Source organism: Cnephaeus nilssonii, assembly GCF_951640355.1.
Source record: "Cnephaeus nilssonii genome assembly, chromosome: 12".
Taxonomy (NCBI): domain Eukaryota; kingdom Metazoa; phylum Chordata; class Mammalia; order Chiroptera; family Vespertilionidae; genus Cnephaeus; species Cnephaeus nilssonii.
The window spans coordinates 10,785,879-10,813,601 of NC_137083.1; the positions used below are offsets into that span (position 1 = coordinate 10,785,879).

A 27,723-nucleotide genomic window follows, 5' to 3' on the forward strand; every position below is an offset into this window, starting at 1 on the left:
ACCACCCTTGGACCACCTCCTCCCTCCCCATCGCGCCGAGAAAAATGCGAGTGTTTAACTCTCACATCAACACCTCCATCAAATGAGATGCTATTAGGAGGTTCTGAGTTTTCTTAGGACCCCCTCCCCCGCATCAGATTTTGTCCCTAAAAGAAAGACAGCATGAAAAGCGCCCGTCCGGTGATACTGGGATGGCCTAGCTGGACATTTCCAGGCCGATTTCCCTCGGCTGCTCAGCCGCAGGCTCTCGCGGCTCCTGCCGGGCTTCTCAGCGCGGGGACCCCGGCGCGGGCGCGGCGAGCGGGTGGGCCAGGGGATCAGCTGGGGAGAAAAGAGGTCTATGGACCTCATTCGTTTTATTCCGGGGACAGGATCAAAAGGAGCCTATTTCCTCGATCCCAACCCGCTCCCTCCCCTAGCCGGCCTCGAACCCGGGAGGACGCCGGGCCGGGCGAGGCGGGGCCCGAGGTCAGCGCTGGGCCGCGGGCGCCTGGCTGCTCCGAGGCCTAGGCCAGGACTGGGGCGCTCACAGGGCACGGCCGGGGCGTCCGGAGGGAACTGATGCCTGAAGGGACCCCCAATTCCCAGCGGGACTCAAAGTTGGGGGGTTGGGGGGGACCAAAGCGCCAGCTCCCTCCCTCCGCCGGGGACCCGACCGCAGCATCCATCACCTCCCGCGCGCTTCCTGATCCGGGTCCGCGCGCGCCGCGCTCCCATTGGCGGGGGCGGATCACGTGGGGGGGTGCGCGGGCGCGGGCGGGGGAGGAGCGGCGCGAACTTTGGTGGCATTGGCGGCGGCGGGAGGGGGAGGGGTGGGCGCTTGACAGCGGGGGAGGGGACGGGAGCGGGGGGAGGGGATGGGAAGCGAGGCAGGAGGGGGAGGGGCCTCGGCGAGCCCAGAAAAACGACAACGCGAGAAAAATTAGTATTTTTGCACTTCACAAATTAATGACCATGAGCTCGTTTTTGATAAACTCCAACTACATCGAGCCCAAGTTCCCTCCCTTCGAGGAGTACGCGCAGCACAGCGGCCCGGGCGGCGGAGACGGCGGCCCGGGCGGGGGCTCCAGCTACCAGCAGCCCCCCGCGCCCGCGGCCCAGCACCTGCCGCCGCCGCAGCCCCAGCTCCCCCACGCGGGCGGCGGCCGCGAGCCCCCCGCCTCCTACTACGCGCCGCGGGCCGCCCGCGAGCCCTCCTACCCCGCGGCCGCGCTCTACCCCGTGCCCGGGGCCGCCGACGCCGCCTACCCTTATGGCTACCGCGCCGGCGCCAGCCCCGGGCGGCCCCCGCAGCCCGAGCAGCCCCCCGCGCACGCCAAGGGTCCCGCGCACGGCCTGCACGCGAGCCACGTCCTGCCTCCCGGGCGGCAGCCCCCGCCGCCTCCCCCGCAGCATCGCGCGGCGCCCCCGGCGCCCCCGCGGCGCTGCGAGGCGGCTCCCGCCACCCCGGGCGTCCCGACAGGGGGCAGCGCCCCCGCGTGCCCGCTGCTCCTGGCCGACAAGAGCCCGCCGGGCCTGAAGGGCAAGGAGCCCGTGGTGTACCCCTGGATGAAGAAGATCCATGTCAGCGCCGGTACGTGGCGCCGCTGGGGAGGCGCGGGAGGGCGGGCTGGAGCCCGGCCGGCCGGAGCGTGAGGGTCTGGGCGGGGGGTCAGAAGGCGAGGACCTGGGGACGGGGCCTGGGAGGGGAGCCCCCGTGCGGCCCCAGCTACAGTGGGATGTGGGTGTGTGCGCGCCAGCCAGCCGGATCCCCATGTGAGAACCCTTTTGTACCCGGGGTCCCTTTATCGGGAGATTTACGAGACGCCAAACTGTTAGGGCAGTAATTATAGCCCCCATAAATTTAATTGCCCTGGCAGAGGCTTCAGGCCATGTGTCTTTGAAGCTTTTCTTCAGCCCCAAGGCCCAGCTCCATTCTTTATGGCTCTCGGGTGTTTCCCGTTGTCAATAGCCTGTGAAACATTTTCTTTGCCGTTTTATGTATCTTGCGTGAACTTGGTGTCAGGTTATTATATAATGATGATGTCCCATTGCTCTTCCCCACCCCACCTTATCTCTCCTCCTCCTTCCCCTCTCTTTCCACTCCCTCCGCCTTGGCTTTCTCCTCGGGGTTACGGGCTTTCAGTCAACCCCAGTTATAACGGAGGGGAGCCCAAGCGCTCTCGGACCGCCTACACCCGGCAGCAGGTCTTGGAGCTGGAGAAGGAGTTCCACTTTAACCGCTACCTGACCCGGCGGCGCCGCATCGAGATCGCCCACACGCTCTGCCTGTCTGAGCGGCAGGTCAAGATCTGGTTTCAGAACCGGAGGATGAAGTGGAAGAAAGATCACAAACTGCCCAACACTAAGATGCGCTCCTCCAACTCGGCCTCGGCCTCCTCCTCCGCAGGCCCGCCAGGGAAAGCACAGACTCAGAGCCCCCACCCGAATCCGCACCCCCACCCCCACCAGGGGGCCTCCACACCCATCCCCTCCTCCATATGATCTTCTAGAGATCTAGACCAGTTTCTTTCCCTCATCTGCTTTTCTCCTCTCTTCTGCCCCTTTCCCCATCCACCCCCTCCCCGTCTGTCCGTCGGGACCACAGCAGACCCCAAAACAAAACCCACCTTGATGAAAAGTGTAATAAAAAGAAGAGGACATTATCCTGGTAAGAGTGTGTGCTGGTTGCCACCCAGGAGAGGACAGTGGCCAGGATGCTGGCTGGTGGAACAACCTGCTGGCCTAAGCAGGAAGGCTGCCAGGGCTGGGTACCTGAGAAGGACCACTTGGCCCCCCATACTTTTGAGATGGCTGAAGGACCTGTGTATGTATATTTGTTGCAAACAGAAGAAAACAGACCCTTTCCTACCTTCCTTGTCTCCCCTCCCTCATTCAGGCAGCTCATACAAGCTTGTCTTGAACTGAATAAATGAGTAGACTTTGTGGACCTCACAGGATTATTTAAGTCTCAAAATGTATAGACCTCAATGGTAGATGTGTCACAATAGTTTCCCTTCCTTGCACTTATTTAAAATATTGTTGTAGCGATAATGTTGTCTTATTCCGAGGCACAGTCTTTGGGGAGAGGGGAGTGCATTTAGACCCATGTGCAACTGTACAAATCGTGGTGTGGCTATATAGAAAGCCTTGCTGAGAATAAACTCTGTTTCAAAAAACATTAAAGTTCTAAAACACGTTTGTGTGTTTCCTACTTTTAATTTTTTTTTAAAAAAAGTGCTCTGGCTTGAAGTGCTTGACCTTGCAGATGAGAAAATCTTGTAGATGGCTTGGGTTGTGTTCACTTGGATTCTGACTGCGCATATAATTGGTGTGAGTGTGTTCAACTTGAGTTGAACTCTTGTCAAGTTTGACCCACTGTGGGAAAAGTTCCAAAGAGCATGAAGGCTCTTGAGCTCTGAGAGGGCTCCTCTTCTTCCCAAACTTGGCCAGGCTGTCAGGCTTCAAGTCTCTGTAAGGCATAGAAACGTGTCCTTCTCTGCAATGAAAGGTGAAACCGTGCCGTGCTGCGGCCCAGGAGTTTCTGCAGCTGCTCTGACTCGCTGAACTCTGAGCACACTTGGAAAGAAGTGGTCCCTTTGGTATTTATGGCACCTTCGCACTTAATCTGCCTGTTTCCCTGGAGATAAAAAATAGTTTGTGTAAAGGGTTGAGATTGCTTTTTGTTTCTTCGCTGTTTTGAAGGCTCTCTTCAGTAACTATAGCTTGGGAATTTTTATTTGTTTACTTCTTTCTTTTTTTGAAGCAAGAAATTTTAAAGTAAACTGGATTTTCCCAGTACACCCTCCAGAGTTCCTTCTGAGGAAATAGAAGGCGTCATGACACCCCAAATTGCACCCCAAAGCAAGGTAGACCTGGGAGTATTCAACACTGGAAGAAAGCCAAACTCTGAACCAGGGTCACTTGCCTCAAATGCTCCCAGATTTTTCTGCCCAACCTAGAGATCTAGATTTAAAAGGTTGAAAATAAAATCTACTTCACAATCTCCATCACCCTAGGATTTGTTTACTGATTTACTAATCAGTCAAGAGAATTTGGACTTGGTTGTCACTGAAGGGACAAGATACAAAAAAACCCAACACACACTAGCCCCAGAATATTAGAATTGTCACCTGGCCTTGAGTGAGGGCAATGCTTAGTTCATGTAATAATGTTAGCAGAGATGGGAGGGGGTGCTCACCTCCCTCTGCAATACCAGAGGAGTCTTAAACACATCTTCCCATCAGTGGTGAACCCTTCCCCAGTGGTCAGTGCTGTTCCTCTACTGCCTGTGTGTCATACAGGCAGAGGCGAGCTGCTGTCTACCTATGAACAGACCAGATCTGAGAGGGAAGGGATGGATCCCAGCCTCAGAGGGGCCTCCACCCCTCCCCAAGAAAACCCAGGGGCAATCAAGTGCCCGCCTTGCCCAGTGAGGCCAAACCTGGCATCAAGTGCATTTTATAAGGTATGAGCGAGTGCCAGGCATCTCTGGAGCCCCTGCAACTGCTGCTGAGACTCCTTAACCCTTCCTCTACTACACGCACTTGTAAAACGGAATTAAATCACGCTGAAAATAGCAATTTTCCCAGGAATCATTAATCACCTCATACAATAAATACTTCTTTGTAATTCAACAGCAATTCTGAAAGGCATTCTCTGGGAAAAGTCTGTGGAGAAGCAAGGGATCTTCTTGCAAATAATGTGGTCTCGGGCAAAGACGCAGCATCTTGCCTGTCTGCTCAAAAAATGCCTAGACTCTTGGTGGAAATTGAGTGTCGAGCTGCACAACCTCACATGGCAGATTGTCATCAATTAAGGTAAATTCTTATATTTCTCCTTTGTAGCCGAGGAGGGGGATGAGGGCATGAATTAGCTACATACTAGAGGCAGTTGTGTGGGGCGAAAAGGGGTAATGAAGAGAAAGGATGGAGATGTGTGTGTGTGTGTGTGTGTGTGTGTGTGTGTGTGTGTGTGTTTTATATTCCAGTGCAAAATGGCATTTTTACCCAAACTGTGTTGATTATTAAGGTATTGGTAAGTTTTACCAAGTCAAAATGCTTCAAAATGATCCAGATGAGTGTGCCATTTCTTTAGTGTTTTGCCTGTTTCAGGTCTTCTAAAGGAGCTTGTTATAACAGCTTAGAAAATCCCACTTTGTGCTTCAAAATCGTGCATTGTCTGCCCTTTGCTAGGGCAACCGTAAGAGTTCACCCAGAGGACAAATTTTCTATCTCATTAAGTGTTTTTTTTTAAAGCAAACTCCATTGGCCCCTCAAACCCTTGACCTTTAAAGACAGTAGTATTTTGTGTGAGCTCTATACTTCTGCTACCAAAATGACCCTTACACATGCTCTCCTCTTCTTTCTCTCTTTCTCTCTCCTTCCGTCTAACACACGCTCATCTGCTTTAGTCACATAGCCAAGCTGTGCATGACTCTGGAGAGATAAAAGTTTTGTCAACATCTGAAATCAACCTAAATCGGATAGGAGACACTTTAATGGTCACAGTTTGAATTAAGTACTTAAGAGTCTCCCCCCTGAAGAAAAATGGCACTTTGCAGGCTCTCTTTCCTAGTTTTGCTGAAATCTACGATATACCCGGTGTTTTATTACAGCAGGAACTCAACTGTGACAGGCAGAGTAGAGTACTTAATACCCAGGATGGAGCTCATGGGAAGATTACCTAGATATATGGGGAGTGGGCCCTCTGCACAGCATCTCTGACTTTATATTCAGCTGTCACAGGGTGCCCACATCCTCCCCCACCTCTCAGGCCCTCCCCAGGGGGTGGGTGCCACCAAGCCACCTCTCTCTCCCTGCTTCCCTAAGCTAGCAAACTGTGCTGTTCTCACCCACCACTGCCTTCCCTCCAGCAGTTTAACATGGAAACAGATCAACCATTCTTTAGAATGGAAAGAAAGAAGAAACTCAAAGAATCAATGTAGCAAACAGAGACCTGGGGCTTCCCGTTTGAATGAGTGGATTCTGTGTGAGCAAAAAGCTGTTCTTGACACTCGCTGGGTCTGCACCCCTAGCCCAGGTGAGATCCTCTATTGGAGCGCACAGGCTCACCCTGCCCAGCTGCTGCTCCTCCAGCGGCTCCTCCTCTCTGTATTGTACAGTATATGGACCCAAGGCTAATGCTGCTGCTTCTCTCAGAGTATGGGCTGGAAAAAACAGGAGGAAGAAGAGAGTCCTGTGGTCTAACTCTTTGATGGCACCTAGGCGGCTGCCGGGGCTGTTGTGAAATAGTCTCATCTGAAATTTCTGTCTTGGAACTCTGTCAAGTCCTATTCTCAAGGCCCCAAACCCATGGAGTAACCCCTGCCCCCTTTCAGGTCAGCCCCAGTCTCTCTGGAATTGATTTCTGGGGGGGGGGGGGGGGGGTAAAAGAGAGCCCAGATTGAAAGAATCTCTCAGGAAGAAGAGACCTGGAGGCCATTTCGGTCCCATCTTAGTTTACTGATGTGGAAACTGAGGCAGCTAACTGCTCCCCCTCCCATTTTTCTTTATGCTAATGAGTTGTAGATTTGGTCTCACCTTGGATAGGGGTGAGTGCACAGGCATCTCTCCTCGGCAGAAGGCCAGCGAGTCTGGGCTCACACTGGACGTGAAGGGCCACAGGTGTGCTGAGATAGGTGGGCTGGCCTCTGAGCTCAGGAGGTGACAGCTGTCAGGGTCAGGTGCCTGGGAGAGCAGTGGACACCCCACTGTCTACAATTCTCATAGTTCCAGACTGACTCATTCTGCTGTGCTTGCCCTGGAATTTCCATGGCGGTTCCCTTGCCCCAGAGCTGGGCCAGGGGGTCTGCATTCTGGAGGCCTGCGAACTAAAAAGCCAACCAGGGACCCTGGTGGCAGCAGATAAAGGTGTAAGGCCTGTTCGAGGGAGAAACTGAAATTGTAATCCTGGGGGGTCACGTGACTCATTAAATAATTAATGCCGATCATCAAGAATGGATGGAGTCAGCAGGGCCTCACTAGGAATGCCTCTCTCAGAAGTAAGACCCCCAACTTCCTATTTGATTTTTTAAAACACACACCGTCAGATTTATTCCTAAAGGCTTTGAACTCCTCCAGGCGGGCCGGAGAGAGCCCTTCAGCGGGGAGGACCGCGCTGGCGGCCCAGGCTGGGTCTGGGAGCGCTGTCTGCAGGGTTCCTGCGAGTCCTGGGAGCGCGCCGCGGCCGGGGAGATGTGAGTTGGAGCTCGGGTTTGCTGCGGCCGCGGCCTGGCTTTGGTGATGAAGTGGGACGGATGCGCAGACAGTTGGTAATGTTCGGATTCGCACCGGGGAAGGCTGCGGAGATACCACAGGATGGGCGCGCGGCTTTGTTCAATTTTCCCGGTGTTCATAAATCACCCGCGCCGGGCGAGCGAGCGAGCGAGGGAGCGAGCGAGCGCCAAAAGCACCGAGAGAGGCCACAGCGGCGGCGGCGGCGGCCATGGCGAGGGAGAGACCTGGGCAACATCTCTTTGTGACTCATTAGTCTGCACGATTTATGGGGAACAGCAGCCATGAATATTTGACTTGGGGATAAGGAAATAGCAACAATAATAATAACCATAATAATTACAAGGCTCCTAAGCGTCGCCGAGCGGGGGTGGCTTGGCAGCTGGTGGCAAAGCAGATCTTTCTGGGACGAAGTTGAGTGGCAACGTGCAGTATGGCTAAGCCCCACCTCACCCAGGGCCATGCCAGGAGCTCCAAGGCCACAGGGGCACTGCCTTTGGGGACCGAGAGGGCGAGTTTGAACCAGAGAAAGGGGCCCAGCATGGGTTCTGCGGCCCCAGGGCCTGGTGCAGGGTGGGGGCTGCGGGCCGGGCGGTGGTTGGTGGCTGAGGGCAGCCAGCTTCAGGTGTGGGGCCACTTGTTCGGTGTGCTAGGGGGCTGGGAAGCCTGGGTGGGGGTCAGGGGGCCTGTCAGGTATTTGGTAGCTGCTCCTGGTACTATCAGCAGGATTGCACGGATGCCAGACAGCCACTGCGGGCTGGTTTGGGGCCGGCCAGAGTGTGGGAGGCTAGGCGGGTTTGGGTGAAGGGGTAGTGGGGCAGGGACAGGGCTGTGGAAGCAATCCACTTGGCAGAGAGCCAGCCCAGCGGAGCTGGAGCCGTTCTCCAAGCCAGAGCTCATTGACTAGGACGATTCTCGCCTCTTCCCCGGCATCTTCCCCCCCCCCCCCCCCTCAAGTTGGCTGACCATTTGCTAGTTAGAGAGCAAGAGAGGGTTGCAGAGATCTTGAGGGACAAGGTGGTAGAAGAATTAGGGCATCTAGGAGCTTGTCCCCACTGTGCAAGGTGAGGCGGGATAGGGCCCCCAGACTGGGTATTGTCCCAGCCCACATCCTTCCCGGTTTCCCCCTATTTCCAGCAGCCGTAGCTGGCCTGCTGTGAGGGACGGGGCAGCCCACTGGGGCAGAGAAGGGACGCGCCCAGGGCTTGAATGAACCAAAATACAAAACCTCGCAAGGCTGCCCGTGGCCTATGGGCTGAGCTGGAGTTTGATTTCGCGCCAAACAGAAATGAACACTATTAGTGAGGTTTCGGGAGAGTGTGTGATTGAATGCTCCCAGACAAGGCTCCCCTTTGTTAGCAAAAGAAAATAAAGCGCGCATTCACACTCCCCAAGTTGAGGTGCGTGAGGAGCTCTCGGAGCGGAGCAGGCTCCCACAGCAAAGCCCCGTCCACCTTCCCATCTCGCTCCGCCTCGTCCATTTCTTCCCCCTTCCCCCTGCCCACCCCCTATATAAAGAAAGAAAAGGAAGAGTGTGGGTGCGGAGATGGAGTATGTATTTATTTTACAAAAATAAATCACCATCTTCAGGCCATTTGTAGACGGGAACCTTTCGAGCAATGAGTGCGCCGCATGGACGAATGCCCTGGCGACTCCTCCGTGTCCGCGTCACCCCGGGGGCCACCCTGGCGCCCGGAACGGCCGCGCTTCCAACTCCGGCCCTCCAACTCCCTTCCTCCGCAGCCACCGCTCACCCACTGCTGTTTGTTTATCCGCAGAGCGCCCGGACACCGGAAAAGGCGATTCCCTGAGCGCTCCGGAGTTGGAGACAATTGGGGGTTCAGGCTTAAATATCTTCCGAGGTAAGCGCTGCGCCCACACTCGCCACCGCTTGGGGCTTTGCACCGGGCCTCTGGCAGGAGTTTGCTCTCCCAGGCAGCTGCGGCCCTTGGACAGAGGCTCTGGTCAATATTTAACTTCGGCAGAGTTTTGGCGCTGGGTTATTTTCAGCTGCAAGTTCCGCGAATGCAAGGCTTCAGGCAGACAAAGAGCCCGCAGAAGCCGGCGTTCTGCAGGAAGCGCGGTGGGTCGCAGAGACCAGAGATGTATGTGCTTGGGGGGCGGGGGTGTCAGAAGGATGTATTTGTTTCTTCCAGCAAGTTCCAAACAAATCGCTACATGGAACAGCAGGGCAAAAGCCAGCAGAGGCCACGGAGGCGGTGGCCGCCGCGTGGGCCGTTTTACTTGTCCACTGCTGGCGGCGCCCGCGGAGACGGGGAGCTCGGAAACTGTGGTTAGTCCCGCTCTGCGTGAAGGAAACTGGTCTCCCCGCCTCGCAGTTTCTCTTGTCCCTTTGCTTTTCCTCGGCGACAGGGAAGTGGCTGTATTTCCAAAGTACAGACTGTCGCAGGCAGCGGGACTTCTAGGTTCCTTGAGCCAGGCTGACCCCGCTGTTCTTCCTACAGGAAAAGCACAGGTTTTCTATATCTCAGCGTTTTTGTTTTCCTACTTGGAACAAGGGAAAACTCTTTAAAATTCTTTTCCAGTTCTGGCTTAATTTGTTCTCTTAGTTTGGGATGCAGGGAGGTAATTACTGTGGTTTATTACCTTGTAAAAAGATCCATAAATTCCGTGCCTATTTGGGGGAGGGGCCGCTGGAATAGCTTCCCGAAGCTTGGTGTGAAGGAATGGGTTTGCTTTGTTCTTGGAGGAATTACTTGTTCTAAAAAGTTTTCTGAGATTTTTTTTTCTATTCCCTAGGCCCCAGTCTTTCCTAAAATGTTCTCCCCAAATAGATACTAGGTTGCTAATTTATTGCAACATGCTGTTGGTGTGCTCTAAGGCTGATACAGTGTTTTAGATACAATTCTTATTTTATTAGCTAGGAAGTAAACAGAGCAATAGTAAAGTTGGGTTACTTTCTCAGCTACTGTATGTCTGTTTATATCAAGTATAGACAGAGCATTTCAGGAATTTGCAACTCAGTGTGAACATTTGATTTGCATCTCTGCACACAACACTATCATTGCGTGTATAAACAGTTGCCGGAGTTTGAGACCGTGTGTATAAAGTGATATACACATTCATGTGTGTCCAGAGAACTTGGAGCCCATTTGTAGTGCAATTGCACCTACAGGAAATATCTCATGTTAAATAATGATCTATAACCTCCACCAAAGAAAAGTGGGCTAAGAGGGCCTAACCTGGCGCTGAGTAGAAAAACCACTAGAGTTAACTAAGGGGAGAAACATGTTGAGTGTATTTTTGACAGAGAAATCAGATTGCAGTGTTTGAATACAGATATAGCTAATCTGCCAACAGTCTTGCAAATATTGACTAAAGCTCTGCATCCCGAGTCACCTGCTCCTTCCTAGACAACTTTCTGCCTGTTTTGGCCCCGGTGGCCTGGATCCAGGGCATGTCCCCAGCCCAGGCTCGCCAGGTTGGGGGCTGAGAGAGTGCGTGGAGCGGAACTGGCAGCTGGATTTCCCAGCCTGTGCCTAGATACTGGAGCATCTTCATTCTTGGTCTCCGGAATGGGAGTTTACGTGGCCCACAGCCTGGCTCCAGGAAAGACTTCAGAGTGGTGAGGGAGGACTCTCAGCTGCGGGTTCTCTGGTGGCTTGCCCAGCCCAAGCTCTCTCTTGGGGAAGCTGTTTTCACCTTAAAAGTTAAATGTCTTTAGACTGCCTCAGATATGTTCCTTTATGACCCACGAAATCACCTTGTCCTACCCCAAGTCAGTAATGTTAATTGTTAAACAGCAGTTGGAGCATTAACTGGGCTGTTAATAGTGGCATGGAGGCTCCTGGCTGGAGCTGAGATGCCTCTAGGCCTTGCTGGTGTTAAGGCATTTCTCTGAAGCACTACCCAAGACTTCTCCCATTGATTTATGGCCTTGGGAATTTCAATTTGCTCCAGAGGGTTCTGAGAGTTCTGAAGGGGGCCCCTTCCCATCATTGAGTTGAAACCCCTACAGAAACTTTGGTGGGGGAGAGTGGAGTTTACCAACAACTAGGCAGTACTTCCAGGTCCTTTCTAGGCTATCTGGAGAGCTCAGTGTAAAATATTTGGGGGGGTGGGGGGAAAGAGGAGCAGAGGACAGTGTGTTTCTGGCCTGAGTCCTTGGGGAGACTGGGGCGTGCTTGTGGAAACCAGCTTTTGGTCCTGTCCACCACCCCTAAACCTGAGAGAGCAGGTTTTCACGTTAGATGCTTCCTTTCCAGCTTGTGGCTCAGGTCAGAGCTGGGAAAGTTGACATAGAGGGTCTCTCCTAGCTATACCACAGACAGAACCTCATTGGAATACTGCCACCAGCTTGGGGCTGGGCTCCCTTCCAAGGGGTGTGAGGTCCCCTCCTTTTATTGCCAATCTGATTTGGATACCCTCATGAGCAGGCCCCCTTCCTGAGGGCCCTACAGTCTCACTAGGCCCCTCTGTTCCCCTGCAGGCCAGGAGGGGAGGGGCGGGAAGAATCATGCACAGCCTCCTGCAGCTGCTACAAGTTCGTCCTCATGCTTAGAGAGGCCTAGCTACCAGAAGATCCGCTCTCCAGGAACAAAAGAATATGGCATGAGGATCTCTCCACCTCAGAGCATTCCCAAAGTTCAGAAACTAAGATCCAAAAAGAGGAAGTTTTTAGATAGCCCCTGAGAGGGTGAAATGTTGAAATCAGTGGAGACTGTCACCAAGCAGAAGGCAGGGGTGTGTGTGTGTGTGTGTGTGTGTGTGTGTGGTCTTATTTATTTCACCCAGGTTCCTCCTGAGAACAGTTGGTCCAGTTCATTTTCTGCTGGTGGACACAGAGCTGTTTAAGGGGGGGGGGGGTGAACAGAAAGGGTCCCAGATTACCTTGTAGTAGATTAGTTAATTTAAGGGATGCTAGGATTTTTTTTTCTCTCTTGCAAAGACAATTAGATCCTTTCCCCTTACATTTTTCATCATTAGAAGCCTATAATTTCATGTATCATTCTGCTATGCACTGAGGAAAAGTGTAAGTTCAGGTTTGGCCCGGGCACTGGGTCATTCCAGATTCTACAAAACTCTGACCCACCCACCACTCTGGAGCCAAGTACCTATTTCCTACGGGGCTCCCATCCAACAGAACAAAAGCAACCGGACGTTAGCCTTTTGTCAGGTAATGATGGGCCTTTTGCATTTCTACAGTGGCTGTGGTGTGTGGCGTGGGTGTTAGCACATTCCATACAATGGCAGGCCAGGAGAGAGTCAACTGACAGGCCAACCACTACTGGGTTTTCTTCTGGAAACAGGGCCTGGGCCTTGACTTTTGATGTACTGGCCAGAGAGGCGAGAGTGCTTGGATGTGCTGGGTTCAGCAGGTCTGTGAGTGGAAAACTGTAAGGGAAGTTATGTGGTCTCTAAGAATGGGGACAGCATTGCTGTTTTCTTATGTTTGGATCAAGTGCAAAGAAATATAAGAAATATAAGAGAGATAACTGGCCTTGTGCGGCACATGTTGGCGGGGGGGGGGGGGGCAGATGCCCCCAGCATACAACTTCCCTAGACAAAACTCTTCCCTACTGCTGGTCACGGTCCCTCTCTTCCCGCCCCCCTCCCCGCCCAAAGCTAAATGTTCTGCTTGGAAACCTAGTTCCTTCAGTGATTCCCTATTTCAAATAAAAGGATTTAAGTTGACGTATGACCACGTGAGCACATAATACAGCACATTATTGTGGCATTTGGAGCTGAGACCCGGGCGGCTTCGCCTGTGATTACGTTTTCTAGATTCTCTACAGAGAGAGCTCCCCCCCCCCCCCCACGCACCCACCTCCTCCTTCTCCTTCCCCTTCTCCGGAGAGTGCTCTCCTAGCGGGCTGCAGTTTTCAGCACTCATGGAGCGGCTTTGGGCCAGCTAGCCGATGGGACTCGAGGCCACGCCAGGAGGATGGAATTTATTTTAAGGTATTTCCGTTGATTGTTCATATCTAGAGTGAGTTATGGACGCGAGAGACAAAGGTCAGGCGAGGAGACCCTGGTTCAGGGACAGGACCCTCAGCCCATCTCTTCCTTTGTTTCTCCTTTAGAACCGAAACCATTTGAAAGATCCCCAGTAGCGCCTCAGACCGAGTTTAATTCCCTGAAAAGTGTTGGGGGGTGTAAAGGAAGGGGCACTTGGGTGCTAATTGGTGGGCCTTGTCGCCTCCAGTGCTGGTGTGGCTTTGTCCACTCCAGCGGGGCTTGAGACCCGGAGCGGAGCCCGCGGAGCCCGAGGCGGAGGGAGGGTCCCGAAGTGGCCACGCAGGTTAAGGTGGCCAGCGCTGCTCTCCCAGGCGACACTGCCTGGAGCGGGTGGACGCTGAGTGAAGGAGAAAGGGAATCGCTGCTCCCCCCATCGCTGCTGTTTGCCGGTGAGGGATGGTGGGCTAGGGCTGAGCAGGGCAGCAGAGCAGCTGGGAGAAGGAAATCAATGAGTGTGCAGATGCGCTGCCATTTTATTGATGACGCTTCAGGCCACTTTGTTCAGTGCTGGGTTGCAGAAGACGATTTCTCACACGCGGGATGGAAGGAGCTGGACCCCAGGACACGCCTTTGTTTCTCCGCACACCCTCTGCCCTGGAGGGGTGGAGGCGGACAGCTCGGATTTAGGAGAGGCTTGGGGTGGCCAGCGTGCTGGATGCCCAGGAGCTCTGTTGTTCTAATGCTGGGGAGCCAGAGGGACGAGGGCGCCGGAGCTGGGTTTGGGCTTGGTAGTGAGTGTGGCGTGGAGAGTGGGAGGACTGGCCGGCGCGCTCTGGGCTGCAGGGAAGTCCGGAGGCAGAGCCCCAGAAATGGTGCTGTCGCCGGAATGGAGGCAGACGAGAGGGGAACTGGGTGCTTCCGAATTACTGGGAAAGCCCTAGCTAATTGGGCCTTGGGGACCCAGTGCTCCTGGGGAAAGATGGGAACTCCGGGAAAAGGTGAGGGAAACTTCGCTTTCCTCCACTCTCAGAGCTCCCCGAGTAGGAGAGAGGGGTGCCTACCAAGAGTCAGGAAGCAGATTTGCCCCGTGACTTTTTTTTAAAAAAAAATCTTATTTTTTTCTTTCTACTTCAAAAAAAAAATCAAATGAAGCTTACCTACTTGAGTGGGACGTATTTCCCTGGAAGAGAACGGCTGGCTGCTCCCCCCTCCCCCTCTGCCAGCCTCGGCAGTAACGTGTTTAACTGAGGCCGTTTCAAGTGCTCTGAAACACCCCTTAGAAATAAAATGTAAGCTTTAATTGCTGTTCAATTACTTGTCAGCATTTCATTTGATTTATGACCCAGTTCTGGCGCATTTCTGACCCAGTTAAAGACTCATAAATAATATAGTTTCACTAGAAAGAACAAGAGAGGGAATAGAGGTTTGTTAAAGGCATCTTTTTATTGTTGCTTCAGTACTAGCGAGCGGAGTGAATATCTAAGGGCGGACCCTCCAGCGGGTTCCGTACCAAAGCGTGCAGTGCGGGGAAAGCAGCCGCCACAGACAGAGCATGGCGTGGCTTTTCCTCCCAGGAAGGAGCGAGAGCTAAACTGTAGCTGTAAGAAAGCTTAGCCCCTTCCCACCCTCCCAACGCCAGCCTCACCCCCAGGCAAGTGTATTTCCTCCTGACCTTTCCTACCCGTTTGGGGGTTTGGATGCCTCTTCTTGCCCACAGTCGTTCCTCACCTTGGTCCCTGGCTGCCCAGCCAGCGCTCCCAGCCACGGTGGCCTCTCACACACGTCACAAGAAGACCCCCGAGAAGGCAGCAGCGTGCCCTTGCTGTTCCACATATTCTTCTAGTGCTGAGAAAAGGGCTTCTTCTGGTCCCCGTGGGCGAGAGGTTGGGAGCACGGGGACTTGGGGGGGATTTGGGGAGCCATGGGGTCTTCTTAGCAAAGAAAAACTCAGTGGTTTTGGTGGAGCCGGGTGCCTGGCTGCGGGGTTGGCCTGGTAAGGACACAGCAGCAGCCAAGGGTAGTTTCTGGCAATGGAAAATCGACAGGAGGAATTTTTGTCTTAAAAAAAACCCCAATAAACAAAAAAAATGACCTTTAGCTATTATAAATTATTATCTTTTAATCACCCCGCCTGCCTTGTTTCAAAAACCAACACTTTGGATTTTAGCAGAGAGGCCTGGACCCAAGGCGCCAGGCGCCAGCCTTGAGGTCTGAACCCCGCTTCTGCCCGCGGCAGCCTGCGCCCAGAAGCCACCCATCGAGGCTGGCGGTGGCCCCAGCCCCGGTTCCCGTCCCACCTCCCCCCCCCCCCCCCCCCCCGGCTCCCCGGCTCCACAGCTCGGCGGGTCCAGCTCCCGCATTTTGCCCAGCACAGGGTTGGCGCTGGTGGGAAGGTATGCGCCCCGGGCGCCCCAGCCCTCACCTCGGTGCCCTCGGTCCCTTGGCCGGCCATCCCGCCCTGGCAGGTCTCACGGAGCTGGCCGGCCCTGCAGGCAGCTGGCTGAGTTGAGAAGCGTGAGAGTCGCGTCAGCAGTTTGGAGGAGAAAGTGCGGGTTGATTATTGACCCACGCCTTCTTTCTTCAAATGCCACATCGGACCTGGCCAGTTTGAAGAGAAAATGCCGCCGAGCGGATTTCTGTGGCCGGCTCTCGCCTCCTACGCCGCCCGGCTCCCCCTTTCAAGTGGAGCTGCTGCAATATGCCATAAGGAGCAAGTGTTTGCTGTTTTGTGCTCTGTTTACAGCTTTGGGGCGCCGAGTCATAAATCTTGCCCAGCCATAAATGACAAAAACCATTGGTATGCATGAGGCCACCCCGGCCGCGAGTGCTTTTTGATTTCTCCCTTCTCCCTGGGCTTTGTTTTTGCTCTAAGGTGACACTTTGGCTCCCTGACAGTTTAAACACACTACTTATATTTTTAACACCTTCCTTTGAGAAGGACCGGCCGCTGACACCTTAGAATTGCACGAAAGCTCCATTCCTCCCTTTTTGTCCCACACAGACCCTTGCAGGGTTCGCTTCTGAATCTGGGGAGTTGAGCGAGGCAATAGGAGGGAGGAAGACTGTCCTCCTTAAAGTTGTGGGAATATTCGGGCACATCCAGGCCTTCCCTCTGCTCAGCGTCCCTGTGTGCCACTAGCTAGGGTGGGGTGGCTGCCGCAGATGCGGGTGGCTTTGGGGTCAGAGCTTTATCAGTCCTTTCCTGTGAGTGACCTGCATGTTCGTCCTGTGACCCCGCACACTAGAGCTGGAGGCCCAGGTTTCTGGAACCTTGTGCGTACCTGAGCCTGGGGCTTCCCATCTCCACCCCCCTCCCCCCGCCGCATCTCCCGGCTCCTTCTCTCCCGGCTGCCAGGATTTCAGTGTTTCTGCCTAGAAACAACCACAGGCAGCCCTGTCGGCTCTTGGGGAGGTCTCCCGAGAAAGGAGGCCCTATCCGAGCCCCCCCAAGATAGGCAGCCCTGTCGGCTCTTGGGGAGGTCTCCCGAGAAAGGAGGCCCTATCCGAGCCCCCCCAAGATTGGCTTTGTGGTTCTTGGATTGGGGGTGGCAGGTGAGGGCAACTGCCCAAAGTCTGGGGAACTCTCTCTGGTTCCTGTTCTGCTCGCCCCTCAACTGGAAGTGTCTGGGGCCGAGGGTGACAGGGTTTCTCAAACGGCTTCCTAAGAAATAGAACCCGGCGAGAGACCCCCTTTGTGAGAGCCCGTGGTCCTCATTAGCATAATTTTCCTGGACTTTAGTGACGCCCAGGAGCGAGCAGAGGGAGGGCGTGGGGTTTGGGGGGGGGGGGCTATGCCCTCCTCCTGCCGCCGCTGAGCTCCCCACCTCGCTCCTGGCCCTCCCCTCGCTCAGCCCCATCCCCCACGCCGGCCCGCCAGCCCCAGCCCCAGCCGCCTCGGTCTCCCCTCCCGCCCGCCCCCAACCCCCCCCCGCACCCCCACCCAGCCGCTGCTCCGCGTGTAATATTCATAAGAAACATACCCAAGTCGGTGCCACTAGCCCAGGCGGAGCCCCGCGCGGCTAGCGCTTATCTCCGGGCCACGGCTGCTGCCCTCGGGAAGGGCAGGGGGCGGGGGTGTGGGGGAGGGGAGGGTGGGTGGGGTGGGTGGGAGGGGGGGTCCAAGCCGCCCCAGTCCGCCCTGGGCGAGCGGTGCCGGAGCAGCGAGGCGGCCACGCTCTGCGCCTGGGCGCCTGGGCCCCGGGGTCTCCCTCCCGCCCGCCGTCTCGGCTGATGCCGAGGGTCGGTGCCCATCCCGCGCCGAGGGGACCCGGCCGGGCCGCCGAGCCGGGCCGGGGCCGGAGCCGGAGCCCGAGCCCAGCCTGCGCTCGCGGCGCTCGTCACAAGTTAAGGTAAGCGGGGCCGCGGCCGCTCTGCGCGCTGAATGGCGGAGTGTACGTCTCGGTGATTTATGGCCGCAGACTTACATCTCGGTTCAAGAAGAGTTCACAAGCCGGAGCTTCCTTCCCGGCAGTGACTGATACCCTTACACTTCGAGTTCAGGCCGCTTTCCCGTCCCCGCCCCCACCCCTGCCCGCTCCCCTGGCCCGGCCGCAACTTCGCGGGGCTGGGAAGGGAGGGAGGGAGGGGGGGGACCGGGGGAGCTGGGGGCTCGCGCCCCGCGTTCCCAGTTAAACTCGGGGTGAGGGCCGGCCGGGGAAGGGGCGGGAGTGGAGAGAGGGAGCGGTGTCTGCAGGCAGGAGGTTGAAATTTGGGCAGATCTTCCAGAGAGACAATGGGGCTTGCTTCCCGCACTCAGCTCAGCCTCTTCAGCGCGCTCAGCGCTCGCACCTGGGGGGGACTGAAACAGAGCTTCTCGGAGGAATCTCCTCCCCTCCCGGCCCGCGTTTGGGGGTGCAAGGCAAAGTTTCCTGGCTGGCAAATCGCCAACTTCTTTACTAGGTTGTAAACTTTGGGGGCTGGGTTGGGGGTGGTGGACTGTGTGGGCCCCAGCTGGGTATCTGCTGACCTTAAACAATAGGAAGCACTTCAGTGGGGTCTGGGAGGTGAATTCATATTTTAAGTTTATGTGGGTTGTTGTTTGCTCTTTGACTTTAAAAGGTATTTTTGTTATTCTACAGCTTGACAAAAAGACTTAGGTAAACAGCAGGCCCGTGTAGCTTATGATAATGGGTTAGCAATTCACTTGAAATAGTGCACATTCAAAATCAACTTAATTTTGCTTTATCTAATATCTTGCTGTTCAAGTGTCTGGAGTAATTTTCTTAACCTGGCGTTTTATTTTACACAAGCCTAGTATCTTAAAAATTTATGATGGCAGACATTAACACTGCCAAATGTAATAGGAACTGTTTTCAGTGGAAGAACAGGAAACAGACATTAAAGGCTATTCAGTTTTAAATTTTATTTTATCATTTATTTACTTTTGATTATGGTATCTGTAGCCTTCCATCTCCAAAAGAGAAACAATACTCCAGGGCTCAAGATCACGCACAATAACTCTGGATAAGGGATGCTGTAATTTTTAATTGAGGTTCTGGAAAATTAATTGTGCTTGTTTTCCAGATGTTGGTGAGATTGTTGGTTTAATAATGAAATTCAAAGGAGTTCGTTATTAAAGACAAAATTACAGTGTAATCATCCACTGGTAGATGCTTATTACATTATTTTTTTCTGGTTAACAAAGTGTCTGCTATTCCTGGAAAACTTGAATAACTTCAGGACTCAAATACACAGAGTTGGGGGCGTGAAGTGCAAACCATTTTCTTCATGAATTTGTCATTGTAATTTTCTTAAATGGTCGGACACTAACATTCTGAGTGTGTCAGAGTGTGACTGTTGAATATATGAACTCACATGGAACTTTTCTGAGCAGAACCCGAGGTTGACCATGCAAAGGTTGGGGGGGGGGGGGGCGGGGAACAGATTTCACTTCTGCAAACTGCTTTCTAAAACACAAAACAAAAAAAAAGACTCGAGAAGGCTTTCCATTGCTTTTTAGATTTCCAGGGTTGCCCTTTGCTTGGTGTTTCTGAAGCAGGTAAATAGGCCAAGTAACAAATATCAACAACAACAGCACACAAAGATCAGGGAACTCTGGCAGGATTTTATGGCTTGTGCTTCCATCCCCCGTCCAGAGCCAAATGACCCCCATACATCAAATTACATAGCAGTTTCTAAGACAGAACCTATTATCGTTAAGTTGGAAGGAGAGTTCAAGCCGTGGTCATGGAGATGAACGCTGGTTTTTCAGGCTCCTGGTGGCTTGTTTTTTTCTCTAATCCATCATGTTTTAACAGGTAGAATTTGATAGTTGCCTGAATAACAGCACCTCAGAAAATCCAAGGCAGGAGGGTCTGGGGACCTTCTTCTGCAGCGGAGAAGAGGTGGGAGTGGCTTGCTGAGACATGCCTGAGAAATAGGAAGAGGAGAGGAGTAAAAAGCTGTCCAGGATCTGAGTTTGATTTGCTGGAGTGGATGTTGGGGTGGCCCCTCCTCACACAGGATGTCCCATCTAAAGTTTTCTCTCTCCCCTTCTCAGCCACAAGGGGCTCATTTGGAGGTGGGCCATATCCCTGCAAAGGGAGAATAACTGCCTAACCATCCCAGCTTCTGAAATTCGGTAGGGTCGAGTAGGGCAATTACCTGAACATTTTTGTGTGCATATCTTCCTTTTGGTTCTGGAGCATCCAAAATGGGGGTGGATGGGCTATCACTCCCTGTCAGGGCTCTTTGGCAAATGCAAGTGGTACAGCGAGAATTGGAGGGAAAAAAAATTGGCGACTCCCCTTTGCCTCCTTGTCCCTTCTCCAAAATTTCCAGAGGGAGGGGGACCTGGGGCTCGCTGGAGGAGGTGCCGGAGCAGAGAGGAAGGGACACCCTGAATGTCTTCCTCCTTGGAAAAGAAGGATCCCAACCCTGTTCCTTTCTAACCCATCAGGCCTTTCTTCTTGTGGACTCCAGCTCCCAGCCCTCACTCGCTCTCCTCCTCTCTCCCCGGAAAACCCCCCAACTCCAGACGCAAGTTAAGCAAATATTTGTAGCCGCCAGTAAATTCCAGCGGCTTTTTATAGCGCGGCTCTCTGCGCCCGGGGCCAAGTCGTGCAGCTAAATATTGCTGACCACTTTTTCTTTTATGGCTTTCATGTCACTTAGCTATTGAGAGTAAGATGGATTTGCGCGGAGCCCTCACCGCGCGATTCTCACCCCCCCCAGGTCTGCGCGGGGCAGCCATTGGCGGCGGAGCGTCACGTGACCGCGGGGGCGTGCCAATGTGCGCCCTCACGGGTGTCCAGCCCCTGTCAGAGTGTGTGATCAAGATCGTGAAACAACGCGATGCAAAAAGCGACCTACTACGACAGCTCCGCGATCTACGGTGGCTACCCCTATCAGGCAGCCAACGGGTTCGCTTACAATGCCAGCCAGCAGCCATACTCGGCGTCCGCAGCTCTGGGCGCGGAGGGCGAGTACCACCGACCCGCCTGTTCACTCCAATCACCCGCCAGCGCTGGGGGCCACCCTAAGGCGCACGAGCTGAGTGAGGCCTGTCTGCACACCCTGAGCGGGCCGCCCAGCCAGCCCCCAGGCCTGGGCGAGTCACCCCTGGCCCCGCCACCGCCCCAGGCTGCGCCCCCTGCCCCTCAGCAGCCTCAGCCACCTCAGCAGCCCCCTGCGCCAGCTCCGGCCGCGCCCCCAGCCCCATCTTCAGTCTCCCCACCTCAGAATGCCAGCAGCAACCCCACCCCTGCCAGTGCGGCCAAGAGCCCCCTACTCAACTCGCCCACCGTGGCCAAACAGATCTTCCCCTGGATGAAGGAGTCTCGGCAGAACACAAAGCAGAAAACCAGCGGCTCCAGCTCAGGTAAAGGGGTGCCTTCTGGAGGAGGGTCCTCTGGCCTGGCTCCAGGTTTCCCAAGCCAGCTCCAGGCACAGCCAGCACGGTTCGGAGCGCTGGAACATTTCCAAGGACCCATTGCTCCTCCTCCTCTATCCTACACAGGTTTCCAGAGTCTTTGCAACTAGGGCGGTGACAGGACTATGTGCACAGGAAACCCCAGAGAGACCTAAGGGAAGTCTCTCTGGACTTCTCCAAGAGCGAGGGGGCCTAGTGAGTTCGGAATCACTTCTTCTACTCTTGGAGTCAGGACCTTTGTGCAGAGCAACCATGAGCTCCACTTCCTTTTTCATACAATTCTTCATTTTCAGTGAAATATTGACACCCACCCCACACTGAAGTGTGTCAGAGTAAAAGCAGGTCTAATCACCCTCCGATTCAGAATCAATGCTTTGCTTATAATCAGCCTATTTTAAATTTTTGCTCCAGCACATGGAGCGGCTGCCTTGCCTCTGGGAAGGCCCTACTCAGATTTAGCACAATGGAGGCAGCCAGGATCTCCTCTGGGAGGGGATTCAGACTTGTCATCCTAATGGGAACCACATGGGCTTCCTGGAATCTGACTCCAGTGGATGCTAGGCCCTAGGCCTTGGGGCTTCCCAGTATCCCAGTTACCTTTGCCCCCTGCCTTCTCCAGTTGCCAGTGCTCTATTCTGAGAATCCGGGACCTTCCTGCACTAGGATTTGGGGGCCAGGGAGGACACAAGATTAGTAAGCAAAGCTGGGGCGGGCTGCTTGATGACATGGAGAAACCTAATTAGTAGGACCCAGCATCAGGGGCCTGGGCCTCGCCACCAGGAATGGATACTGTTGATGGGTTCTCTTCCTTTGAGCAGAGAAGGCCTCCAGATTGGGGCTCCTGCTGCACCCATCTCCACTGGTGAAATTAGGGTCCAGTTGAGGCCACTGTCCAATCTCTCAGACAGACAGTGAATGAAGGGAAGGGTTATGAGCGTGTATTAGGTGGCCCACATTCCGGTCAGTGGGAAGGGAATGAAGGCGGTGAGACCTGCCCACAGGGAGTGTGCAGTCTTACAGGCCTGCAGGACCAGGCGTCAGAAAGTGAAGGAAATACCAGGATGGCCAACTGGGGGTTCTGCTTTTCTGTCCTTTACCCCATTGGAGAAGCGGATGATTTGCAACTTGACTGAATAAGGGGCTACCTACCAGCAGTCCCCCCCGCCCCCCCCAGGATGGAGGAAGCACGCACTTCCTCCCTCACCCTTTCTGGGCCCTGACAAATAGAGGGCGCTTTGGGGTTTGTAGCAAGGAGGGGTCTGGTTGGGGAGCAGCCCCTGACACCACTCTTCCTCTCTTCTGTCCTGGCAGGGGAGAGCTGCGCAGGCGACAAGAGTCCGCCTGGGCAGGCGTCCTCCAAGCGGGCCCGCACGGCCTACACCAGCGCGCAGCTGGTGGAGCTGGAGAAGGAATTCCACTTCAACCGCTACCTGTGCCGGCCACGCCGCGTGGAGATGGCCAACCTGCTGAATCTCACGGAGCGCCAGATCAAGATCTGGTTCCAGAATCGCCGCATGAAGTACAAGAAGGATCAGAAGGGCAAGGGCATGCTGACGTCATCAGGGGGCCAGTCCCCAAGTCGCAGCCCCGTGCCTCCGGGCGCTGGCGGTTATCTGAACTCGATGCATTCGCTGGTCAACAGTGTCCCCTACGAGCCCCAGTCGCCCCCGCCTTTCTCCAAGCCCCCACAAGGCACCTATGGGCTGCCCCCTGCCTCCTACCCCGCCCCTCTGCCCAGCTGCGCGCCCCCGCCGCCCCCACAGAAGCGCTACGCAGCTGCAGGGGCAGGCGCAGGGGGCACACCCGACTATGACCCGCACGGGCATGGCCTGCAGGGCAACAGCAGCTATGGGACCCCACACTTACAGGGAAGCCCCGTCTTCGTGGGGGGCAGCTATGTGGAGCCCATGAGCAACTCTGGGCCCGCCCTCTTCGGCCTAACTCACCTCCCCCACGCTGCCTCGGCTGCCATGGACTACGGGGGTGCCGGGCCGCTGGGCAGCGGCCACCATCACGGGCCTGGGCCAGGGGAGCCGCACCCCACCTACACGGACCTTACCGCCCACCATCCTTCTCAGGGAAGAATTCAGGAAGCCCCCAAGCTCACCCACCTGTGATGGTGGACTCGGGGCTGCGCGCCAGGAGAGTCCCCCCTCCACCCTCACCCCCACCCCTTTCTTCTTCGTTTGCTTTTTTTTTGTTTTGTCTTAAGGTTCTCCCTGCACCTCCCTTTTCTCTCTCCTCCGCCCCCTTCCACCCCCCCCCCCCGTTTTGTTTTCTTTGGTACCGCGTTTTTATAGTTTATGTGACGTAGCAATCTTGGTTGCTGGAATGGCTGTCAGTATCAGTAGCGATATTTATCTCCTCCCGCCCCAGCTCGGCCGCTGGCCCGCACCCTTTACCTTCTCCACTCTTTGATCAGAAACAGGGTATATGAACAAATTTTCTAGCCGAGTTCTTCAATGTGAATTTGTTCGTACATTATGGCTCCCGAGGGGAAGCAATTACTTTTTTTTTTAATTTTAGTTTTTTTTTTATTGCACTTCTTGTAAAGAGCGAGAAAAAAAAATCAAAGGCGCTTTGAAACAGGGGCTCCCTGTGTAAGGATGACTAAGTGTACGTCTTTCCGTGTGTGTATGCTGGTGAACAGTCAGATTTATTTATATTTTTTTTGCAAGCATTGAATAATCTAAGTTTTAAATATTATTTATCCCCATCCGTTCGTATTTATATTAAAGAAATTCTGTACCCTGGTTGTTCAGAAGGTTTCGTGGGCCTTTTGTTCAATGGTGCATTGGCGTACATAGGAAATTTTTTATTTGAAAGGGAAATGTAATTTCTTTATTAAAAAAAAATGGTAATGATGCAATAATACCAGAGAGGATCCAGCTTTCGAAAACAGTGGTTTAAGTTTGTAACATCCGGCGAAACTGAAGCAAACAATCTGTAAACGCGAAAAATGCTAGATTTGTTTTGAGAGTTCTACATTCCTTGCTGCTCACACTCTGAGAAACAGAACAAAAAAATAAATAAAGTTTTTATTCTGAATAATATCCGCGTTCGGAAGGGGTTCTTTGGCCGAAGATGGGGTTCCGCGTGGAACTGAGGCAGAGGCGACGGGCCGAGCCGGCCGAGGCCTCCCTGCAGCCGGCGGGGCCTTGCCGGGCGCGCGGCGAGTTCTCGGGCGGCGGCGGCGGAGGAGGAGGCGCCGAGCGGCCAGCCCGCTGCGCCGCCTGGTTCCCAGCTGCCGCGGAGCCCGCGGCGGGCGCTGGGGCTGCGGAGAGCCGGGTGCGGGAGAGACAAAGGCAGCCGACCCGGGCGCGGCGGGGGGCGCACAGGTGCGGGGCAGCGCCGCCGGGGGCCGGGCGGGCTGTCTTCCCGTCCACGACCGTCCTCCGTCAAAGCGGACCGGCCAACGCCTTAACCTGGGAAATCGCCAGCCGCAGAGGCTGCCGAGCCCTTTCGGGGGGGCAACCGGCCTCTCCACGGATGCTTCGCGGCCCGTTATCCGGCCGGAGGAGGAAAGAAGCATTTCTGAAATTGCCATTGGGAGCGAGGCGGCTCGGAGGAGACTGAGATGCTCACCCACGTCTCCGTCTCCAGAAGGACTGAGCCCTTCCCTGGACTCCTGGAGCCCCAGCATCGGCTTCCTCTCGGAATTTGGGATTTGGCATTCTCTGGATTTATTTCCTCTCCTTCTTCCCTCCCCGCTTTTTTTTTTTTTAAATGGCCTCAGGGGGAGGGGGAGAGAGAAAGGAGATTAATATCTTTCTAATAAAAATGCATTTTTAAGTACTTCTTTCATTTGATGCTACAGGAGCTAAACATTGCATTTCTATTCCTGGGCTGCCTGCTGGCTGGCGAAGGCAGAGACAGGCGCAGGAAAGGAAGCGTTTTCATCTTCAGATTAAAGAATTGCTCAGAGAAGGAACCAAATTCAGAAAGTGCAAACCTCAGAACTGCACCCCCATCAGCATCCCACCTCAGAGCTGGAAGCGAGGAACCACCTGCGTCTGGGGATCTGGAGCATCTGCTGTGAGAAATAAGTCCCCCTTCTCCTTGGATTCTATGTTTCTGAGGCAGAGGTGGGAAATGTCGCCATTTTGTTTGCAATCCAAAATATCCATCTTCTGGCCTCTATCTTCCCCCTGAGAAGCTCCCTCAGATGGTCTGTAGAGACAGGCTCTGGAGCCATTGCTGGGTACCTGCGGGCCTGCAGGAGCCGCTGGGAGGAAGCCTCCTCACGGTTTTTAAGAAAAAGAAAAGGGTTCGGAAGATGCAAACCTGGGCAGCTGTAAAGATCTGGGTGTTTCTCTCACAGCCAGAGGTGCTTTCCCCACATCTGTCCTGGGGTTCCTGAATATATATACATATATACACTTTCTAAAGAGTTTATGGAAGAAGTGGATTAGCACCCCACCTCACGCCACCCTCCCTGCTGAAATATGGCAAATCTCAGAAACATGGAGGCTGGGAAGCAGTCTTTGTGAGGACTGGAGCCTCTGCCCTCTGGTTGTTCATATCTAAACTAAGCAGGATGAAGAGCTGCAAGAGTCCTCTTTTAAGTAATAATTTAAGAGAAACGCATAAAATTAAAATTACCTGGGAAAATAAGGAACAGTGTGAAGAAGAGAGGGGGAGGGAGGGAGGGAAGGAGAGAGAGAGAGAGAGAGAGAGAGAGAGAGAGAGAGAGATCCTCAGAGAGGAATAGTGTTCTGACACACCACCATTGGAACCCATTTCTAAAATCTACTCTTTAGCTGAGGGAGGACTGGTTTGGAGGCTTCCTCCTTCCCCCAGGGCAGAGATTTTTAAATGAGCCTCCAATATGATTTTCCACATCTTGCCAGAGACATTCATTGTGGCTTTCAAAGAAAAAATATCGATCTCACCCTTAGCTTCCTAGATATTAAAAAGAAATCCTTATTAAAATACCTCCTGAGTTAAAGTAATAGGTTTGGAGAAGATTCCTGTGTTGAATGGTCAGAGAAAAGCGTTTTCCTCCAGATGGTGTTTGAATTAAGGCCGCTGAGGCAGCAGAAACCTCTCACCCACGCAGCCCCTGACAAAGCCGGGGATGTGGGCGCAGCTACGCTCCCTCTCGGAGCTCCCCCCCCCCCTTAAGTCCTCAATATTTTCTGGTAAAAAGCAAATGCCCAAAGCTGCCACCCCAGAGTCCGAAAAGCACTTTCCTAAAAGCAGCCTTCTAACTCTTTCTGCTGCCAAAAAATATCTTTGAAAAGACTAGTTTTCCTTGTTTACTTGCGTTTCCTGCTCTCCTCTTTGCTGGGGCACATTTGATCTTGGAAAGAGCTCGAAGCTGAAATGTGTTCTTAAGGGCCAGAAGCTGTCAAGGCTTTTGGTGAGCAAGATTGATCGCACCCAGACTTCCTTCGGAGCTTTGTTTGGAATAAAAGCAAGAAAACCGAAAAACCTCACATTTTCCAAAATAGCATCTCTATCTGTAAGGCCATGCTCTGGGCTAGTCAGCGATGGAGGGCACTTTATATCAATTTCCAACCCAAACCCCCTCCGATGCCGGCCTCAGAGATGGAATCCTCTCCTGCGCCTCGCTCGGCCTTGCTTGTTTTCTGCATAGGGCTTTCTCTCCCGCCAACCTCTCTCTCCCCAGCCATCAGAATGATTTATTTTCCTGCCACCGGTGCCTGCTGGCCTGGGGGAGTCTGATCGCTTGGTCCATTTCAAAGGAAGCAAAGGCGGATCCTCCTCCTCAGGGTTTGGGGGGAAAGAGATACCCTCCAATTTCTCTCTCGGCCCCCTCCCTTCTTTCTGGCTTGGTGGATTTCTAAAAAGTTATTGTTTGGTTACCTAAAGGTGTTGTCTTTTGAACCCTCCAGCACAGTCCAAGATGCGCCCAGTCTCACATCTCGGAATTGGGGGGAAAAGAGAGAGAGCATGAACAGAGAAAGAGAACCTGTATCATTCCTCCGAGGGTCGCCCTGTCTCACCTGCAGTGCTGTTTCCCACAACAGAACCAAACATCCCTGGTGGCCAAGGAGCGGGACACAAATCGGGCTGCTTCTGAACCAACAAGCTCCCCATCAGAGCGACAAGGAGAAGAAGGGGAGGAAAAGGAAGGAAGGAAGGAAGGAAGGAAGGAAGGAAGGAAGGAAGGAAGGAAGGAAGGAAGGAAGAAAGAGGAAAAAGAAACAACTGCCTTCTCCCTCCCTGCTGCTAACTTCCAACAGACTTCCTGGAAATACTCACCGCACCCGAGCCCTACGGGTATGAAACCCAGAATGCCAGGAGCCGCAGGACGGCGCTGCTCGGGGCAGCATTTCTCTGGCTGGCCGCCGCCCTGGCTACAGGGATTTGAACACATGGACCTGGGGTTGTTGTCTCGCTTGGCACATGCATCTCTCTCTCGAGCCACTCCTGAAAAGTTGACGGCGCAGGAAGCTCGGAGAGCAGCTCCCGTTTTCCGCTTCCCTCCGGAGCCAGACGCAGAGCCGCCGCGGAAAAGCCAGCTAACAATGGGCCGGGCCGGGTCTGGGGGCGCGGGACTCCGAGCTGGGCTTTTGGAGGGGGGCGAGGGCCTGCGAGGGTGGGGGGAGAGGAGGAGAAGTGGACAGAGGGGAGAGAGGGAGGGGGAGAGGAGGGGAAAGGGGGGAAGAGGAAAAGAAGGAAAGAGAGGAAGGAAGACCAGGGCAGAGAGGAGATCAGTTCTGAGGTCCAGGAAACGGTTTGGGAAAAGGCGGA

At 54.2% G+C, this 27,723-nt stretch overlaps 2 protein-coding genes across 5 annotated transcripts; both read left to right on the forward strand.

Annotated features, from left to right (window-relative positions):
• The first annotated feature begins 894 nt into the window (after window positions 1–894).
• On the forward strand, window positions 895–4,611 carry HOXA4 (homeobox A4). The gene is made up of 2 exons (XM_079786166.1): window positions 895–1,573; window positions 2,126–4,611. Exons 1-2 carry the CDS (start codon window positions 949–951, stop codon window positions 2,482–2,484), a joined length of 984 nt encoding a protein of 327 aa, XP_079642292.1. The 5' UTR covers window positions 895–948; the 3' UTR covers window positions 2,485–4,611.
• A 4,476-nt stretch (window positions 4,612–9,087) lies between these two features.
• HOXA3 (homeobox A3) lies at window positions 9,088–27,510 on the forward strand. Of its 4 annotated transcripts, none has more exons than XM_079786157.1 (3): window positions 9,088–9,297; window positions 20,307–20,952; window positions 22,315–27,510. In XM_079786157.1, exons 2-3 carry the CDS (start codon window positions 20,427–20,429, stop codon window positions 23,118–23,120), a joined length of 1,332 nt encoding a protein of 443 aa, XP_079642283.1. In that variant the 5' UTR covers window positions 9,088–9,297; window positions 20,307–20,426; the 3' UTR covers window positions 23,121–27,510. The 4 variants fall into 4 exon arrangements, with proteins under 4 accessions (XP_079642283.1, XP_079642281.1, XP_079642282.1 ...); XM_079786155.1 differs by lacking the exon at window positions 9,088–9,297 and adding an exon at window positions 9,305–13,582; XM_079786156.1 differs by lacking the exon at window positions 9,088–9,297 and adding an exon at window positions 9,305–13,136.
• The last annotated feature ends 213 nt before the right edge of the window (window positions 27,511–27,723 follow it).

Coding starts and splice junctions, on each gene's coding strand:
- HOXA4 (XM_079786166.1), top strand. CDS start 949: ATGACCATGAGCTCGTTTTTGATAAACTCCAACTACATCGAGCCCAAG. Junction 1,574..2,125: donor GAAGATCCATGTCAGCGCCG/GTACGTGGCGCC, acceptor ACGGGCTTTCAG/TCAACCCCAGTTATAACGGA.
- HOXA3 (XM_079786157.1), top strand. CDS start 20,427: ATGCAAAAAGCGACCTACTACGACAGCTCCGCGATCTACGGTGGCTAC. Junction 20,953..22,314: donor AACCAGCGGCTCCAGCTCAG/GTAAAGGGGTGC, acceptor CTGTCCTGGCAG/GGGAGAGCTGCGCAGGCGAC.